Below are 22,011 nucleotides of genomic sequence, written 5' to 3' on the forward strand. Positions count from 1 at the left end.
TTATCCCTGTATAATTTACTTCTGGCAGAAAAAGATTTCACCCAGGTAAATCACTATTGCAATCACACTTCTTCCTGGAAGCTGCAACAAAAATACTATTGAAAGAACAAAGAATATCAGTGATCAAGTGATGAAAACTGAGCAGTCCACAGCAATATCAAATATGTCCTGAAAAGACAGAGAAAAATGTAGCTCTTAATCATTACTTACCACAAGGGTAACTCAAGACCTGGATATCATCAATGGCAATGTAGCCATTTCTTCCATCTGAGACTTCAGCTTCAAATATTACCTGTCAAAATGAAAGAAAAAATGTTTACAACACTCATTTCTACAGAATTCCCCCGGTGGCAAGTGTGTAGATATAAGACACATTGCCTTTTTCATTTAGTTGAAGTTCCTACAAGGTTTGACAACTGAATGGAATATTTATTACTCAGTGTGGTGCAGTTCTATACCATTCATATACATGGCTTGCTTTGGATTTGCTGCTCATAGCACACCAGAAAAACATGTTTAACTGTATACTGCTTTATCTCAGCTAAATGTGCAAACATGATCCACTTCTGAAAAAAGTGCCATTACCTTCAGACAGGTTAGGCATCACAGCACACAAGTGATCAAAAAATTTTAACAAAATCTGAATGCTTCCTGGGGGTCCCAATATAGTCTCCTGTAACCTTCTGCAGCACAGTTGCACAGGAAAACACAGAATTACTGCAGCACTCCTCAATGGCAACAAAAACAGCTATAGCACGAGATTTATGCAGTAGTCGTTCACTTCGTTCTTCCTTCTTGCAAGGCAATGAGGAAATTCCTATGCATGAAGGAAAAGAAGAGACTGTCTTCACATCCAGTGTCTTGTCCTACCGCAAATGGGCAGTTAACAACAAAGAATTGCTTGGTGGTGGCTCAGAGAGTTCCTGAAATTGTGCTTTGACTGCAGAAAGAGGATGCCTGTGGGGAATGCATATTTTGATGGCACTGGACTACAATCCTTCTTCCAGTTTCTCCAGACACTTGCTAAGACTGCACTTCTAGCCAATTTCTTTTCTTTTCCTTCTAATTTTATTTGCACCCAAATGGAATTTAGTTACAAAAACCACACTGCCTCTTCCTCCTGCCTCAGCCAACAACAGTGTGGTGGAAATTAATTTAGTGTCTGGGAGTCCTACTTTCACAGTGTGCCTTGTCTGTTGATATTTCTGACCAGAGTACTGTTTGACAATGTCTACCCACTCTTCAGGCATTTTTAGAGAGCTGGCACTTGTTCCCAGTAATGAACATCAATATAAATATCTTTAATTCTATAATAATTTGGATTATCATCTTTTTTAATTTAAATGGTTGCATGGTATGGAAGACAACTCTGTAAGAAAGAAACATTATATTTAAAGTACTTCTGACAGACTATTACAACACAATACAGTTCTATAACATACAAAAACTCTGAAGGCACAGTGTTTCTCAAAGTCTAGTTAAGAAATTTGAGCACCAGTGCTAAGGACTGAACTAAATTTGCACCTCACTCTAACTGGGTTGTTATGAATTCCACTGGAAAAACTTAGATCCAATTCTCAGGAAAGCCTTTATAAGTGTGTCCTTCTCCTGTGTGTTGATACCTTCTTACACTGGGAGTCAGAGGAGAGAAAGGTACCTTTCTTGGGATACTGCTGGGAATTAATTTACTTCAGTTTTATTTTACCTCTGCCAGATTAATTCTAGTAATCTTCACCCAGCAGGAGAAAAAAGTTATCAGAAAAGGAGAAATCCACAGAAAATAGGAAGATAAAGACATGGAGATCCATGAGAAGAAACATAGCAAAATAACACAAACAAACACAAACAACAACAAAAAAACAACCACCAGAAAACATGAAGAAACATGGAAAGGCAAGAAGTGTATGAAAAGTTATAAGTGATAAGGTTTACAAGGTAAGCAAAAGAAAAATAGAGTGATTAAAAAGACAGATATTAGAAAGCTGGGGTTTCATATATACAGTATCATTGTTGTATGAATAATTGGTACAAATGCAACTATGAAACATTCATAACTATAGATACAACATAGCAAAAAGTGCAGCTCAGTTTCAAAAATTATTATCAGGCTTTAATTTGATAATATCTGTTCACATTTAAAATGGGAAATGGAAAAAGGGAATTGCATACATAGGTGAAATCCACAGTTCAAAATGCTGACAAGATAGACAAGACCCTGAGGTAGTTCTTTTCCCCAAATACACCAACTACTTGTGAAAAAACAGACTGTTCAGCCATGGCTTTCATCAGAGGAGGCTTATCCTAATAGGACACAAGTCTTTGGGAGTGAATCCTGCACATCATCTGCTCTGCTGTTCAGTTTACAGTCCTAGAAAGAATGGCTTCGACACTTTTGTTTTAACTGAGAAATCATTCAGACAATCACTCTAGCCAGAAAACATTAGTTGTCTGTGCAACCATAAATGACCTTCCACTTATAACAATTTAATTGCATGCCCATATAGTTCACTTCTGAGAGATGCTCACTTTCTTTAATGGAGGGGAGAGCAAAACTGTTTCCAGGGGATGAACTGGGCTGGCACAGAGCAGGGTTATGGAGACAGCTATCCTGTCTCGTTTGTACCAGAACTGACACAATGAATGAGAATGGGACGTGCTGAATATTTTGAGTAATTCAAATGCTATTTACAGGAATCAGACTTCATCCCAGAACTTTCTACACAGTTACAAGATGATACACAAATTGTCGTTTACTTCTCCAAATAAAATTGCATATCCTTGTTTATGAAGTACCTACATTCAGATACAAATGAAGATCCAGTGCCACTGGAACTTCTAAACTGGATGCACTCTTACATATTTAGCCATTCCTAATGTATTTCTAATCCATATACTGGGCCATTTTCTCCCTAAAATCATGCAAGCTTTTAGTGAACACAGTGTCATTTGGAAAAATCCATGGGTTTACTATTGACAGCATTAAGAGACATTTCCATCTGTATGGTTTGTACCAGACTTCCTTTAATGACCCAAATCAGTGACAAATTGTTCCCAGTCAGCCCTTTATATTATTCACAACTTTTAAACCTCTAGTATATATCCTAAATGTAAACGTAAAAGTAATTTTGTCTCAAATTTGAAGAGTCCCAGATTGTTCAGCCAATCTCATATAAAAGCCATTCCCTTTTCTTTGATTATGCTCATCCTCTCTAAAACTCTGTCTAACAGCAATACATTCTTTGAAGATAATGAGAGCAGAGCTGGCACACAGTAATCAAAATAGGGGTGAGTCATAATTTATTCAACAGCTTAATACCGTTACCTAATTTATACTGAACTTCTTTAACCATTCTTAACACTTCATTTGCTTTTTTTGACCATCTCTGGGCTCTAGGTTGATGATTTTATGAACCCCACAATTTTGCTGCAGAGTGGCAATGGCAAGGTTCAACTGAGTCCATCATTCTGTGTATGAAATTTAGATTTTATGGAGTGTGCATTTTTTTATATCTCACTATCAACACTAAAATGTGTCTTTATTTCTCAGTCGCTCACAGTTGGTGAGTCCTTCCACAGGACCTCATAATTACATACTGGCCTTGCAATTCCAATGTAGCTTTTACCCACAAACTTCTGTGTTTGCACTGGTTTTTGGCACCCACTCTGGTCCCATATGAACATCATGAAACAATTGTGTGTCTAAGGAAGTATCTCATAGAATGGCAGCTTATCTTCATTACAAATTTGTTCAGAGGGACACTTGGCAATCTAGCTGGATTCTGACAATCACATCACTCCTACCTATTACTTGTCAACCTGTAAAGGGCTCCAAGCTGAAAATTAGGTGTATTATAAGAAGCACAAAATATATATTTTTTAAAGCTGTTTTGGTTTAGGCACCAGAAAATAACACATACCTTTTCATATCCCAGCTCTATAATCCAGAAGATGACAATCACTACTAATTTAATATTATTTCAGAAATAAACATTTTGGTCAATTTAAATACTCAACAGTGTTTGAATGCAATGGAAAAAGTAGTAATTTTTACAACAGAGACTCCTACAGGTGTTTAGTTATCGAAGTTTAATGTTTAAGAAATGCTTAAACCTCCACGTTGCTTCACAGCCCTAACAATGCATCTCGTAATTATCACGAAGGCTAAGCCTGCAGTAGCAGGAATATAAGAAATGTACTTCTTAAGGACTGGCCTCAGTGAATTTTAAACTCTTGTCAGGATCCCAAAGTTTAGGTATCATCATCATTAGCTCATTTGACGCACTGATCAAAATGAGCACTCCCAAAGTGTACCTAGTCAATTAAGTAAAAAAAAATGTAGCCAGGAAAGAGAGAAAACAACTCTGTAGCCCAAAGGCTACCCTTAGGAAAACAATTCTTCCTAGGTTTTGTAAAAGCTGTTTTCTTGTAAGCAATGCACCACCACCAAGAATGGTGCTTTCAGCACAATTTGGAGGCTTCCTTGTCCTTTCTCCACTTGACTAGTTCTGACCAGTCATGGTAGTGAAGGAGGCACAATCTCCTAGTTTTGACAGCAGTCCTGCCACATCATCATCTATAGAGAGCAGTGCCTCAGTTAGATAAAAGTGAGCATTAAAAGGTTTAGTTACAACAGAAATGTAGTGTTTCATTGACACTTTTTTCCTGCTAGGCTCTACTACCTATAATTAGAGAGCGGTGGAGAAGAATTGGAGATGAAAATATGAAAAAGTTTTTAAAAGGAAAAACTTAGATACTGTAATTTCCATGAAGCATTCAATCTACAACATATTTTTGTTCAGGCATACAGGGCTTCTACTAGCTGGGTTATCTGAAATCAAACTTGTACATGGATGGATTCCAGTGCTTGGTGGAAAGGTGTACTAGAGAGCTGTGCAGACAGAAGTTATCACATCTGTGATAACCCACAGTAAAACCACAGTACAACACAAAAAACCTTCAAAAACACTGAAAAATAAACTACAAAAAACCCCACAAAGACAAACACCAAAAAAAACCCCAACAAGACTTCAAACCAAAAGAAGCAGTGAAGTTATAGTGACTAACTTCACCAGATGTATTCTATTAACCTCACCAGATATAAAATTTCAGTCTTTCATAATAATATAAAAAAAAAAAAACTAAAGGAATTTTTCTACTCCATACACACCTATTTCATTCATTAATTTTCAGTTTTGTAACAGCACAGTACAGTATTCCAGATATACTCAAACCTAGTACTTGCAGTGCAATAGAAAGGTTGAACAGCACATAGAAGAAAGTTTGTTTTGCAGTAAAATAATTCTCTGCAGATGAAATGCCATGCAGAGCAAGACCAATATATACCAAACAGTAGCAAATCCTATTCTCCGACAAATTTCTAGCCCTATTCAATGCTTTCACAGTGTTAAAGGCATTTTAAAACACTGAATCAAAGGTTCTAATTACCAAGAAACTAAAAATTAATATAATCAGGAAAACAGTGTCATGTTACAAAAGAAACACTTAATGGAAGCTAGCTGAAAGGGACAGCTAAAGAAATTTCATCTAACATATAAAAATTTTGTTGACATAATAAAACGCATTCCCCTTGTGAAACTTACAGACAATTTTGCTGAACTAATTTAGAAATCATGAAACCATAATTAATTCCACTTGAATGCTCAAGTAGTGCTGTGAGGCAGCCTTTGCAGCTGACACGACCCAAGAGAACTTCAGCACAGCAAATCAAACACTTGGGTGACAACTTTGGAATCTCAAGTCTGCCAGGCCAGCTAATACCTTATTACTTCTTTTTTCCTCAATAACATATCTCCTGATATTGCAAACCAAAGAAGTTAAGGCTATCTTCTCACTGGTATCCAGCTCAGCTGGTCATCTCAGATTCTCTGACCATCTCAGAGTCACCTACAAGGAACCCTGAGATTCACAACTCCTCTCATCCCTAAAGTTACACTTAAGCGTCTCTTGACATAGGGAAATCTGTACGCCAAGATTCATCTCAGCTCGGGCTCTCTGGTGAGCAATAACACATAAAAAACATGCCTTCAAAGGGTCCTAAAGAGTGATCTTTTAGATAATTTATTAGTGGTAAATGACCTAGCTTCCTATTCAATCCCTGAGGAAAAAAAAGAAAACAACAACAAAAAAAACCACATCACAAGTGTAAAATCATCTCCTTACGTGAAAGCAAGAGCTGTGGGTTAGGTTTTGTTGAGCTAAACAATTCAATCATGCTGAGAGTTAATAACAATATTTTACCTCCACAAAAAAGATACATGTTTCAGCAAAACAGATAATTAATATGAAGCATAATAAGCCTTTGAAAGGACCTGTATGACAATTGCCTGATGGCAGGAAAAGCTAGAAATTAGACTCAGTGACCCTGGAAACCACTGTGTTAGTAATGAACAGCAAAAGAAAAACAAATCACATCTCTGCACTTATCTTTGCTTACTTCCTTCAAGTTGCTTATGCCAAATGTTTCTAGACTCCTGCCTAGAAAATGTCTGGATGAAGCACCACACATGGATGAGTTACAGCTACTCTGGCTTTGGAGCAGTAATAGTTTATCATGGGGGCATACTTACAGTTTTGTAAAATCCCATCTTTCTCTTGACTGACTGAAGAACTTGAGGAAAAGGTAACCCATAAACACCAGATCCTCAAAACCCCAAAACATTCGTTTAAGGGTGAAAACTCTTAAATGACTGAGATTTTAAAGTAACACCATGTACAAAGGCATGGCTCTTAACCATGGGCAACAATACATTGATAGCACTATAAGCCACAACATTTAAAGGCTAAAATTGGGAGAATGGCAGTAAGATACAAGTTAAGAATTCATATTAAATACTCAATGCTTTGCTTATTTTTGCAACAGACTAAAACCTTAAGGAAACTTCCTAGAAGCACAGAAGCAGTCCTTTGGAACATGGGTAGCTACCTGAAAATGCAGCAATACAAGCCTGGCATAATGCCACTTCTCCAAACCTGGAGCAGAGGTCAGTCCTTTTTTAACTTTTGACCTTTGGGAATTCCCTATCACGTGCAAAAATTTTGAGCAGGATCTCATAACCTACAGAGGTGCCTTTCAACTTTGATCATTCTGATTTTCTGAAGCTGTTGTCCCACAAAATAGTTTTATTTCACTTATATTAAACAGAAGGGTTTAAGTTCACTTCTGACTGTCTATCTTCCAGACTCTCACTATGGATTGGATTGTATATAATCCTTTTCTCTTAAGAAAGGGTTAATTGAAAATTTTTGTGTATGCATTTTACAACTTTTATTATTTACTAGATGTATTCTGCCAGAATGCTGGCTACCAACTAACACCTGCCTGTTTTATGATGGTTCCTGCCTATGAATCATTTGTGGGATGGTGGAAGAACTATTGGTATAAGTCACCTGGAAAGGTTTGCTATACCCTTCCACTACTGACCTAGTAAAAAATATGGTATCATCCATCAACAAAGTTTAGAGCTATGAAAGGTTCTCCAGCAATCATTTTTAGCCATGAAAGTTGTTATCCATAGCCACAAAGAAGCAGAGATACATTCAAGGGGCAACACAATGTACTTCCAAAAGCCTTGCCTGGCCTTCTGCACTTGAAGGGTGAGCTCACAGATACTTCACTGCCAAATGCTGACATCTGAATGAGCAAGGGTTTTTTATAGCCCAAAGCCCAAAATCTATGTGTTAATTCCCATATTTCTATGTGAGAATCCAAGCCTAAACAATCACACTGGACTATGGATCTGACTCACAGTAACTCCTAAATTTTTTTTTTTTTTTTTCATCTCAAAGCTTTTCTGTGTCTTTGGTTTAATGGACCAGAAGTTTAAGAGAGCAGTCATAACAGTCTTTTTAGTGATGACAGTTTATCAGCAGTAACTACAGACCCAGCAAATCCATATATTTATCAAGGATAATCATAGGGCCCTAATTTACAGGTAAAACAATTGCATGGAAAAGGCAACGCAAGCAAGTTCTCCAGAAGCACATTACAGCAAAGAAATCAAGTATAAAATGGCTTTTGTCACAGTGAAGCCATGGAATGCAAGCTAAACTTAGTTAACCATTAATTTATTGCACCACAGTAGCTTTGAACAAATCAGTTTGACAGGCTGCACCTTTAATGTAAGCAGCAGAATTTCCACATAGGGTTAGGATAGAAGAACAACCCCAAGCCACACCTAGTAACTGATTCAACTCCTTTAGTTTTTTTTATTCCTACTACAACTGAAAGAATCTAATTCCTCATAGTTGGTAAAGTGACAGCAAAGCCTACCAAATTCATATTTGTGAATGAAAAAGCAAAAGAACCAGGTGGTTCTCAGGAGCATGATACATTGAAAATGAGACCCTGAAGAAGAAAGATCTTAAAGTTTTGCTTCTGTCTTCATAAACTGATATAAACTTTAAAAAAACCACAGGCTACATCTCCACAGATACACAATGGTACCCACAGCTTTTCTCTCTAAAATTTAATTTTGTAATGTGTGAAAAAAAAAAAAAGCGAAAACACAAAAACCAAAACACAAATCCAAGACCACCCAAACAAACAAAAAGCACTAACTGAATCTTTCAAAATATATTAACTGACATCCTTGTAAGTGTCATGTCTAAGGTGAACACTTGGGAGCAGGTTTTGGTGATTTTGCCTTCACTTAGACTACCCAGAGAGCTACAAAGAGGAAGAACTTGAAGAGGTCTCTAAATACACCAGATATGCCAGGCATCCAGATATGAAGATGCAATTTCAGCAAGTCTTTCTGAAAGTTATCTTCCTACTTCTGAAAATATTAGACTAGGAATATTGAAACCATTTAAACTGTCACTACTACTTGGTTATACATAATAGCACATGTCTTGCCTAATGAAATCAGACAAGTCAGATTAATTCTCTATTTTCCTACTTAAAGCAGAGACTTGCATTTGAGATTGTGACGGTGAAATATTTATTTATCAGGGTACTTCGACATCAGAAATAGGTAGTAAAGAAGATGAAGTAGGAAAAGTAACAGCTGTGGAATGTGTCTGTGACATTAAGTACATAAACATCAGTCAGGAACAATACCAGATCTAGATTTCCCCACCACTGGCAATGACCAATATGTTAAATTAACTCAAAAGGGATTTTCCAGGTATATTTTTCTGGGAAATTTTTAGAGCTTTCAGGCATTATATCATCAACAGTCAAAGAATTAAATACAGAATCTTTTCAATTTCTTCCATTTATTTGGAGTAGAAAGCTGAAGGTATTCAGCTTATATTCTCATTTTGCAGGGAGAAGTATGAAAGAGTTACATACTAATAAGGAGCTCAACAAATGAAACTGGATCAGAGCAGAGAAGACAAGTTACTGACAAGTCAAGTCAGGCACATCACACAAAGATAAAAATTAACCAGACAGAGACTTGGGGGCAAAGAACTTCCTCTGCCCCCCTTAAAACCTTCAATAAAACCATTAAAGTCTTATTAGTTGTTTTCCTTTCCACCTTCCTTCTATTATCAATTTGCAAAAATATCTGATACTTCAACTAGCCTTTGAACAAATAAGCTAAACTGAAAAGTCAAACAAAGGAATGATGAATCCTAACTTCAAGAGAAAAGGGTCTCTCTGTTCTCAAAACAAATCCATTTTCATTTTTCAAGTGCTGAAGATTAATACTGAGCAGACCTTTTTTGTTGGTGTACCACATAAGCTATTTCAGCAATTTTGCCTACCAAAATGAGTAATGTTTCTGGTCTCTAGTATTGCACATGAATGTATCATTTTTTCTCTACAGAAAAAGGAAGGCAAAAATACTTCCTAAATGAATATTGTCTCCTAAAAGAGAGAAATAACCAAGAATCATTCATAATCACCTTCTTTGAACTTTTTCAGGATAATGAATCAACTTGGTTTTTTTAAGTTGTTCAGAAAAATAGCTGTGGAACACCAAGAAATTACTATTCTTGAAAAAGCTTAGGTTTTATAATGAGCAGAGCAAAATTACCATAGCCTCTTTTGATTTGAAACTCATATTTTTAACATGCCTATAAAATAATTTTCCAACAGATGGATTATTAAATGGCAGAAAAATTTTGCATAGATGAGTACTACCCTTTCACCTCATAAAATTACAATTTTTATCTACAATGAGCACATCAGAGAGAAGGACATTCTTACCAGTAACCTTCAGATAGGTTAAGATAAACTTCAAGCCCAAGACAAACACATTTTAGAATCTCTGCTCTCAAGGTCTATTGTTCATTATTGTAAGCCATTTTAAGTTATTAAAGATTGTGCCACTGGCTATTAAATTAAAATCAAAAAGCTATATTTAAACTGCTTTTTTTTTCAGTGAGGGGCCAGGGACACTATCCCACCAGTGGATCCAGTTGATATCTGTATCACAGCACTCTGCATTATGTTCAACACAGTGCTTTTCACTTACATGACATTTTATAAAAGATGACAAAGGCAATTCTTAAGTGGGAGCAAATTAGGGTTTGCGTTTGGAATGATGATTTCTCTCCTCACCAGATTCAGGCTTCTGTAGTCACAGACGATTATCATCATGTTCAGTTCACAAAGGTTTGCAAAACACCACAGGCCACAAGAAATTCCCAACATTAAAACACAGCTTTAACAACCACAGACAAATACCAGGCAAAAGCCAAGAGTGCATTGCTCCACCACAATAAATACCGAGAAGGCAGTGCCAGTATCTGTTACAAATTCTCTATTGTCCGACTGGAAAATCCATGGAGATTTAAATTAGCAAAGTTCACCACAGAATATACAGTTACTGCATGCTCATATTTTAAATACTTGTGTAATAATATTTATTTTCACAATTCTATAGATGAGCTACAAAAATTATTCCAAATCCACATCTGTGTTAAAAACTACAGGTATTGATCTGTTTACATTGCTTCTGGATATTAATTCTCAAAAAAATTTTATATAGACCCACAAGCCTAAATGTAGCACAAGGTTCAACTATATATATACATATATATCATCTGGGTATACATATGTAACTTCCAAAGGAGATACTAGAGACATTAGAGGAGAACAAGTTACCCACTTACAGCATATTAAAATATTTCTGCATTTAGTAATAGATATAGAGATGTGTACATAAATGTGCTTACATGTGCCAATATATACTTTGAATTTGGACAAGGTATTGACAACACACAGGGCACTGTTCATCAATTTTCATCAAATATCAACTAAGTTTATCCAAAAACTGCTGCCAAACTCATTATGCCATTTTTAGTTAGCAACATTTTCATATATTCTTATAAATCCCACTGACCCAAATGGAGTTGCCTGCTATCCCTTGCTTAAAACAAACCCAGCTCTTTTTCATGTAACTTTTAGGTTCCCCTTACCACATCTCCTGGCAGTTTTGAATTAATCATACTGATTGCAATGTGCAATACCTGCACCTGACATACAACACTGAGAAAGCTCTTGTCTTAACTCTGTAAAAGAAACACTCCCTTAACTCAAAGGTAACTTGTACAACAGTACCAAAACAAACATGGAGATCCTAAAACAAGTTTCAATGTTTTTGTTTGATGTCAGATTTTCCAACACTCTTCCTAGGAAATAAAAATAATTTCAGGGGAAAATTAACATGTAACATTCTCCTTGTGCCAACTTCATTTCTCCTTGTTTTTCCTTTCCTCAACACAATGTTCCCTTCTATCTTGACAGCTTTGTGTGTTCCAGACTCTCCTCAGTTGCCACCTTGCGCATCTTGTTCCCCTCACTCCTTCCCAGAATACACTCACTTTGCACAAGTGAAAACAAGGTAATTCCTGCAACTTCACCTCCATCTTCCTTAATTCTCTGTCTCTCTTCTTAATGTCAGCATCTCCAAAAGAATAATTTCACTACTCCATTTCCTTGGTTCATCTTTCAAAGCAGAAGTACCATCACCAAGATGCATCCTTGAATAAAACTAAGATTCATTTCTATCCTTGTCTGACAAGCTGTCTTAGTACCTTCTCTTCAAAAATTGAGTGCACTTATCTTCCATAGCACAATTTTCTTTTAGTTCTTCTATTTAGATGTCACCTGAGGTTTCTCTTGTTCCTGTAAGCACTGGGACATCACAGGAGCTTTACACTAAGCCATTCTCTGCTTACTCATTGCTGACATCCTCAAACACTAAAATACTCATAAACCAAAATTTATTTCTATTCTTTTGAAGTACAAAGCCAAAATGATGGGGAAACTTCTGGTGAGGTAAGCAAACGTTTTCCATCCAAGACAGCTGACTGAAAGGCCAGTGCACAAATAAAATAAATGTAACAATGAATCTGGAAAGACAAGCATCAAGGCATCAAAGGCAACAAAACACGAAATTAATATTCAGTTGGCTCAAATTCCAAACTCCAATTGATTATTACTTTGTCACATCTTGTGTGATGGGCAAGTCTGATGGCACTTACTGTTGTCATGAAGACTGGTATCACCAAATAGAGAGGAAAAAACACACACATAGTGCCCCTAGATCACACTGCAGATAGTCCTAGATTTTATCTCACTTCCAAAACATCTAGTAATACAAGAGCCAGTGCCTAAAGAATTTTGAAAGAAACTTGTCCCAGATTTCATGAGTTATTTGTATTGCTCACATTCTACAGATTTTCTTCCAATAATCTGTCTCTAATCACTTTGGAAATTGGAGTGCTGTACTTTCTTTTGCTGCTGCTTCTCTAACACTTTCTCAGCTGATAGTACTTTTCTAAGTTATTCTGCCTGTTTCCATTTCATCCACAGATATAAACTGTGCTCACACACACACACTTCACACTGTATATAAGAAAGGCAAAATTCTACTCTTGCTTGATATGTAAAGACCATATGTCTGTGAAGGCAAAACTTGACATGACAGAGAAATATGTAAAAACAATCTGATAAACAGGATTTCACTTTGCTTACAAGTACCTCAGCCATGCATTTCAGACCCTCTCTTCTTGCAGTTTCAAGCCAGATATGCCAACCATGTCAGCCAAATCTCATCCTGAGGTTTCAAGGCTTTCCACTTCTAGCACCCAGCTCTTTGGATTCCAGAATTCCAAACAGATCTCATCTCCCCACAGTGTTCATACAGCACCAACAATTATATTCTCTCAGGGGAGTATGTCAGCCACGTTCAGGCAATGCCTGTGCTGTCACTGACCAGAGCTTGAGATGTGCCAGTTGCAGAAAGTTGATAAAGTCTCCATCATCACAGGGAAATTAGACACCAGAGCAAACACATTCACATAAAAAACATGCTGTCTCCTGTACTGCACTTTCTCCTCAGCTATCCTGGCCCAAAATGACAACCATTTTGTATTTAACTGCTCAGTCAGGTAAGTAATATTTTGGCTAAGGATGCATAATAAATGACACGAAGAGTAACCAAATACTTTTAAAATATTAAATAAGAAGCACTTGCGAGATTTAAGAAAATTGGTGTGATTAGATCTTGTCTCATGGTGGCGTAATGCCCCAGAAAGGTTCAGTTAATCACGTGTCACCTAAAGCAGCAAGACTATTACTTCTGAAAAGCAAGCTGAAACTGCAAACCTGAACAGTAGCTTCAACTCAATACCCCTGTTTACTTTAGACCTCAACTCATGACATTTGAGCACAGAAGCTCTACCCAATTTAATTATTTTAAAACAAACACCACACAAAAGCAATCCTTTTTCATTTATTTTATAACATTTGCTAAAATTACTTTTGCACACCTTGCTTAGAGAACCATAAATATGATTCAATAATTTTTATGGCCAGCTCCTTTATTGGCAGTAAAGAGAAAACATTTCATTAACTAACACACCAAAATACTACAAAATATTCAAAGATCACCTTTAATTTACCAGCATTTGCTGACAGCTACAATGACTGATATCCCAGTGGATGGCTTCTCCCCTGTAATAGGAATGGGAAATAAACAGTGCACCTTGGGAAGACAGACTTCCATTTCGATCAAGGTAAACAGTGACAGGACAGGGCTATTCAGAGCATTTCTGTTCCCCTCCCTTACAGTGATTACTGTTTAATAATGGCAGATACGACAAATTGAGTAATAGCCATTTTGTCCTTTGGCAGATCTGCCTATCCTTGGCTTAAGCTTAGTCAATCCTGTGCACAAAACCAAAGTCAAACGTCACGGCCCTGACAAAAGTAAATGATGAATAAGAACAATACAAACTAAAGAAAAAAAACCCAGTGTGATCCATCTCTGTGCTGTAAACAGGTCTCTGGATGTGAAAAAATTCAAGGTATTTGTAGAACAATAAATTCAGTGGATGTCAGAATATCTAGGGAACTCAGGGGCTATTCATCTTGTGCCTGAGAGATATGGAGAACAATCCCTTACTAACAGTCATGCTTTCTTTTCCTTCTTACTCTTCATCTTATGCTATTTCACAGTAAGGTATTGAATGCCTCAGATCTTACATCCAGGATGGACTTCTGAGGACAAAATGCTTTCATTGTGGGCTAAGCAATTTATTAAGGACATGTCAGGGTATGAACACACACCTGTATGTGCACATAGGGTGTTTTTCCCCTTACTGTCTTAATTGTCACTCTCTCTAGCAACATAAAAGGTTTCAAGACACTGTAAGAGAGCCTCAATAAAAACTTCTGTTTGCTGTAGAAATTTCATCCACACACATTATATAAAGGTCCAGAATAGAAAAGGAAATATACTATTATCATAACAATTAATTTTGAGTATAAGGAAACATGAACAGATGGTGTGTAATATTCAAGTAGATTTATTTATAAGTTTAGACATTTAGACTTGTCTAATTTCAACCTAGAAAAAACTTTATATCCTGTATCCAAGGTAAACTTCTGATGAGTACCAGAAGACTGAGGCACACAATTATAAACAAAAAAAGTCATTAGGTTCCAGGGCTTTAAAGCACAGTTCTATGAAGTGCAAAATCCAGAGATTCAGCAGCATCTCTCATTCAAATACTTCAAATACTCTCCTGCTACTATTATGAGTTAAACAAATACAAAAATAGATCAGCTGGACATATGATAAAAGGTTATTTTATATTATTTTGAAAGAAATAACTAAACTTATCCCTACCACAAACTTGCAATAGTAGAATAGTCCTTAACTGAAATGGAAAATACATATGACATAGCAAAAGAACCACTTTTTAATTATCAAATATTTTAATTTCCAAGGGGGAAAATCCAGAAGTACCATTAAAGGGAATGCTTTTGACACTGCCACAGGGTGCTTATTTCCAGACAGTTATCTTCAGCAGACCCTTGCATCTCTGTGTAATTAAGTCACTACAGCACCTCATGCTTTTATCAGCTTACAGAGCTCTAACATAAACCACTACATTAACTACCACACAAAAACCAGCTCATTCATTCTGAAGATGCTCTTCGAGGCACTTCTCTCATGCTCTTATACATCCATACATCAAAAACTGTAAATATTTACTATGTAGTGTCAGCTGTTCAAGTTCTATTTTGTTTCAAACTCTTCTTCTACCCAGTGAACAGTGGAGGAGCTAATCAAAGGATAAGACTGAAAAAAAAATTTGGGTTAGAATTTGATTTATTTTATGTTTTTCCATTTTCCAGAAATGTTTTTACTATTTTTTTAAAGGAGATTAAATAAAAATTGTCACTGCAGCTAGAGTTCCTAAAATTGATGCAATGTGAAATGAAGCTCACAGCAGCTAGCTGAACTTCAGTTTTTTAGTGTGTGTAGCCTGAGGAAAGTGAAAATAAGGAATGGAATATTACACCTTTAGAAATGTTCATGTCCTCTCTAAAAACTAGCCAATGAGGACTGAATTCCAATATTTACATGTGAATAAGACAGTTACTTAGATGTCAGACAAGAGTAGCTAGACAAGCACTTCATACACAAACTTTTCTAGGTGAAAGTTGGGAAAGACACCATTTTTAATAGCCTAGTTTATAAAAAGGGCTACCTTGACAGGTTGATACAAATAATTTTATACCTAAACTAAACTACATGAAAGTAATGACTAAAATGTCTTCTAAAATTTAAATAAAATCTAACACACTTAAAAATGAACATCTTTATACTGAATTCACACCATCCTTAATTGGTTGTCTCTTTTGACTTAGCTGCCTTTTTGATCAGTAAGACTAAAGACAGTTTTCATATATTAGTAGCCAAACCAGTTGTAGGAAGCCGCTTAATGAAAAAGATATATCATAAAAAAAGAAAAGTGACCACTGTATTCAAGATGATGTCTATTTGTGAGTTTTCTCAGTTCATTAAGTCAGAGTGCACATAGAGATGTACAATTTTTTTTTTCTCAAGAAAATATTATTTCCTAAACCATTATTTCCTTTTCTTTTCTTTTCCAGTCTCCCTGATCATCTCCTCTTTCACTGTTTCTTGCCCTTTCTGCAAAGTATAAATCAACTTTTACTATCCTCTGAAAGGAGTTTCAAGGATAGTAATTTGATTCCTTTCATTAAAAGTGCTCCACTTCATTCATGCAAAGTCATGAGGCTTCTATTCAAGGGTTTTATTATATTTTTCAAACAGATACCTGAAAGCTTCCTATGTAACCAATATCTCCATTTATGTAGTAGTACAGTAAAAATAAAGCCACAAGTTCAAAGTGTCCCATAGCTGGCAACATAAGTCTGGAACAAAAATTTAAATTACTTAATGCAAAAATAAATTAATAGAATCATGGAATCATTTAGGATTGAAAAGTCCTTGAGATCATCAATCAATCACTCTTTATTCACATGCTTATCTGAAAACACCTCTTAATGTCCTCTTAATTCACTCATGCAGGAGCCCGTGTATAAAAGTTAAGCTAGAAAAAAAAACCCTGAAATCTTGCTTCTTAACTGCTACACTATTTTCTCCCTGGGAGGTGGGAGCCTTTTAACTCATTTTGAGGTTGTCCCTGCCAGCAAAGCATATGCTTACTTTGATCCAACCACCATACCAATTTACCTGAAAGCCACTTTTCAAAAACACGTGTGGCTAAATACTCCACTGAAACAAAGAGTCTTCAGTGTTTAGTAGGGAAATTTGACCAATTTAATAACTGACTTCAGCAAATCCAGCAATTACATACTTCTCTAAGAACAAAGTGCTAAATTAACTTCTAAAAGACAAAATAAAACATATGAGAAACAAAAAGCCATGTTCACACAGTATTTCTGAACAGCAGGCAAGCATTTCTTGGCCAGTTCCCTGTGCTGTTAATAAAAGTCTCTTGCTAAGCATAAAACTCTTGTTCAACTACAGCAGTCTCAAAGGATTTGAAACCATGTTTTCCCCTTTCTCTTACACTGCCTGTTGTGTGTCACCCGTTGACACGACACAAAAATGGTCACATTCTCCCCTTCTACCTGAGTGGTTTAGTCACTTATCCAGCAGCTCCATTTACAGTCAAACCTTAGGAACCTTTGCCCTTGTCTGGGATAAATTTGCAACCATCACTGGTTTGTTTTCTAGTCCTGCCTTCTGGAACTACACAGTTTTGTACATATTTTCTCCCGGTTCTGATTTTGCATCTGTTTTTCATGCTTATATACAACAAAAGTGATAATGCTTCCTAAGAGAGGTCTGAACTCTGTCTCAGCAGGACAGGAAGCAGTTTGCCAGGCTAAGTTTGAAAATGCAGCCTCACACACTGCTGCTGATAGATGGGGCAGGACTTGCTAAAGGAGCAGGTCTGCTGCTTTACCCACAGACATAGAGAATGTACATGATAGGAAACATGACTCTTATTGTATACCTGGATGAGGAAAGATTAGTAAAAGTACATAATTATTCCTGAAAATAAAGGGTATTCTTATCATAAATGAATTCAAAATGTCTGTATCTAAGAGAGCAATTATTTTACCTGCTAACATTTACTTGTAAGTGATCGACTTTTTACAGTGCTATAAATATACATATACATATTCATAACTACATTATCAGTTAAGCTACTGAAGCCTGTCAGTTTTTGGTTTTGGTCTTGCTGTTTTCTTTAAAGAGTAGTTCATAATCTGTCTGGAGTACCACCTACCTGGAATCATTTCTCCTTACCTAAGAAGGTTCAATGTATATGCTTCAGCACATACTGAAAACAAACAAACAAACAAACAAACAGGCGCTTATTTTACTGGCATATCAGACTGCTCACATTTCTGAAATGCTTCTTTTGACTCACTGTCATTTACATTACATATTTTCCCTTTGTAAATAAACTGCTTGCTGCTATAAAAATGTGCTTGCCATGAATCAAGAAAACATAAATCTATTTTATACGAATCAAAGAGCTATCATATGTCAATGACTGCAAAGAGCACTGTCTAGCAGTTAAGTTTTCAGCCCACCCATGAAGATCACACACAGCTTATACTCTGTAACGTCCTATGGTGATTAATTCAAACATATTTGTTGTAAACTTCTGCTTTTTAGGAGGCAGCAAGGGCTTTGCACCTCTTTTTCAATTTTTTCATTCCATACATAGAGAGGGGTTTTGTCTTCATTATTTTCCTCCTGCCTGACTGTACTTCAATCCGTCACACCAGTGAGGAACTCATTCATTGATGTTTCCTCAAAAGCTCCAAGAAACTAAAAGCAGCTGGTTTTGCCCAGATGTCAAGAGTTGGCTCTTGATTGCAAAGGATAAGCTGTGCTTGTTAAATATGTACCATAGAGTCAGGATGGTGTAAAAAGTGCAGACAGGGAAATTATTAAAGACAAATATACAAATGTTGGCATGAATGGTAACACCAGTGCTTAAATACTCATTTTTTCCCTACATGCAGTCAGACTTGTAACTGTTGCCTCTTCTTGCAGTGCCTCCCTCAGAAGAATTCAGTTCTGCCTTCTCTTGAACAACTTCTAGGCAGTAGATTCAAGGTCAACACCAGGAACTTAGATCTATTTGGCCTACAGCTTGCTTTTCCACACTCTTTTGAAAAATATGTATATCTATATGCTTATTCACATACACATATAATTCATGAACACCAGACAGAGAATGCAGAGGAAAGCATCAGAATGTGATTCTACTCACACACACAAAAAATACCTGTTATCCAGAAGTTTCTGATTATTAGGAGGAGAGATCTCAAGCTCTAAAAATTCTTTAATACCATGTGCCATTTTAGGCCGCAATTCCATGATTTTCATCTCCTACCTACTGAGATGTGTGTTTCCTTAGCCAGAAAATACTGTCAACAAGAGGACGGTGTGAAAGATGATGGTAAATATACATCTTTTTCCTTCTTGGAAGTGATTACTTACAGGACACTAAATAATAAGAACTTTTTTTAGAACACTAAATAATGAGAATATAATTTATAGTTTGCCCTTTCAGGATGAAAGATGATGAAAATGAAAGACCAAAAACTACAGCCCTGAAGAAGACATCTTTAATGTACTAAAGAAATGCATCGGGAAGTAAGGGTGACACTTAGCAACAGGGACAGCATTTCATATCTGAAGAACTCTTTAGATTAGAACTTATTCTGAAGTACATGGAAGTTGAACAGATTGAGAATACACAGCTTTGCCTTTCTTCTAAATGGCTTACAGCCAAAAAAAGTACACAAAACTACTGTAACTTGTACCATTTTACTACTTATGGCATTGGTCTCTCCAGCCTCTCTAAGAATGCTAAAAGTTTACAGAAGGTATCCTATTATGTTCTCTCAAAAGGAGAAGGCCCAAAATTACTGTACTTTTTACTTGACCCAAAATATAATTTTTGCTGTCAAAATGTGAGTCCCAAAATTAAGTATAACTTTAAAATTGCTCTTCACACTTTGACCAACTTTACAAATTTTCATAAACATATGAATAAATTGTTGTTAAAGTTATCAAATATAAACAGAACTAAACCAGAAAAAAAACCACCAACAGAAAAAACTCAAATCAAATTGTTCTACATTGAATAATACCACACCAAAAAGTACTTACAGGTGTATCCACCTTATGTACCATAAATGGCAAAAAATACCCTTTTTTCCACTTGGTGTGAAATAGATATAATGAAAGCACATATTCACCATATTTCCTGCTCTTTAAACCTCTTTTCCTATCCTGAAAGTTTAGGGAGTTTTTTCTGGTTTAAACTGCATTTTCTTTTATTTAACCAGAGTTTACTTTTCTGTATGGAAGGCACCATTTCAGAACAGTCAAAAATTAATGCTATTAGAACTAATCCCAAAACTCTTTCTGCCTTATTCTTCCTGTATTGATTCTCTCTTTGAAATGCTTAATGTTTTATTTTTCTTTATGATTACCTTTTTGAGCAATGATATTCCACAATTTCCCCAACAGCTCTTTCCTCCTGGCAAGTTTCTTTGCCATCATCCATGATCATCATGAGATACTAATTTATAGTTGGAATTTCTCCTCAAACGTATAATTTATTCTGTAATATTTTTATCATTGAATTTATTTGGCTCAGATACTCTTGTGAGTATCACTTCTGCATCCTTTCATAGGCAATTTTAGACTTTACTATCCAAAACAATTTAGAATGATTTCGAAAAATTATCTCTTATTACCCATCAATTTTTAAATTCATTTGTGAGGATGCTGAAGTGCATAGCTTCCAGGAGATTTCTTTTTGAAATTCCAGAGTGAGGGTTTTCTCTCACCTTCCTGATCTATGACCACAAATTTTACTCCTACCCATAATGTTTTAAAAGGCAAATGAACTGCAAGTTGTCTTTATATATATATATTTCACAAGAAAATTTAAGCCTTGACAAAAAACCTTTAGTCAAAACTTTTATAGAATCTCAAAAAATATCAACTGAGGCATCCTTACACTTGTTGTCACATAATTTTTTCCATGAACTCAGAGGTCTAAGAGGAACAATTTATTCACATGAAGGGGATGAAGGCCTCTTATACTCCATTTCTGTACATTTATTAATGTCTTAGCTATCTGTGCTGGTTTAAGAGAGGATGAAGTTAATTTTCTTCACATGGAGCTGCATTTTGGATTTGATCAAAACAGTGCTGAAGGCACAGGGACGTTGTAGCTATTGCTGAGCAGTGCTTGCAGAGAATCAAGGCTTTCTTGCCTCCACACTGCCCCACCTGCAAGGAGGCTGCAGGTGGGCAGCAGCTTTGGAGGGGGCACAAGCAGGACAATTGCACCCAAACTGGCCAGAGGGACATCCCATGTCATATTGCATTGTGCTCAGCAATAAAAGCTGCAGGAAATAAGGAGGAAGGGAGAGAACAGGGTAGGGGGGATGGGATGGGGGCAGGGGGAAGTTGTTTTATTTTTATTTCAGTCATTAATGCTTTAAGCCTGGTGTGTTAATGTTTTACATTCTCACTCCCCTTTTTATGACTGGCATTAGGGCATCACTTGCACTGTTTAAAAGACCTCCTCCTTGTAGTAGTCACCTTTGCTCTGGTCTTAAATCACAACAGCTTTTGGGCTCAGTGGTGTTGGGATATTCTTGGCCCTCTTACACTTATCCTTCCAGACCCCTCTTACACAGGAGGGTCGTTCCATGTTAGCTGAAATTGCTTTAACCTTTCAGCTGTTCCTTTTGGTGTTTCTTTTTGTTTTGCCCTAGAAAAATTTAATTCCTGTGACACTGCTCCTATGGTATACATCAGGATCACTCCTATGAAACAGCTATCAAGATGATTAATAATAATAATAATAATAATAATAATAATAATAATAATAATAATAATAATAATAATAATAATAGGAGTAATAATTTGATTTTTTCCAAGGCTAGACAGACATTTCCCTTTAGGTAGGACTCCTAATTAGTTACCTCAAGAAATAACCATTCCTAGAAGTGAAACCTTGCTCTCCACATTCCATCCTAACATTTACCCCACCAAACCTGTATTACTGGCTTAGTATATCCCATTAACAATAACCATCCCAGCTAGGTTGGGAGTACAGTTCTAGGATAACAGTTGTAGGACAGTCATAACAGTCACAGCATAACTGTTCACACTATTCCACTTTTTCACAGGGTTTCACCAA

The 22,011-nt window shown here is 36.2% G+C and overlaps 1 protein-coding gene across 4 annotated transcripts in view; it reads right to left on the reverse strand.

Moving 5' to 3' along the window:
* The window catches only part of PTPRK (protein tyrosine phosphatase receptor type K), a 386,603-nt gene that overhangs the window by 211,912 nt on the left and 152,680 nt on the right, over window positions 1-22,011 (reverse strand). For all 4 annotated transcript variants that reach the window (XM_063389974.1, XM_063389972.1, XM_063389970.1 and 1 more), the window contains exon 4: window positions 211-292. In XM_063389974.1, coding sequence (XP_063246044.1) covers window positions 211-292 — 82 coding nt within the window. The remainder of the gene's footprint in view (window positions 1-210; window positions 293-22,011) is intronic.

This window comes from Prinia subflava, chromosome 2 (genome assembly GCF_021018805.1).
Source record: "Prinia subflava isolate CZ2003 ecotype Zambia chromosome 2, Cam_Psub_1.2, whole genome shotgun sequence".
NCBI lineage: Eukaryota > Metazoa > Chordata > Aves > Passeriformes > Cisticolidae > Prinia > Prinia subflava.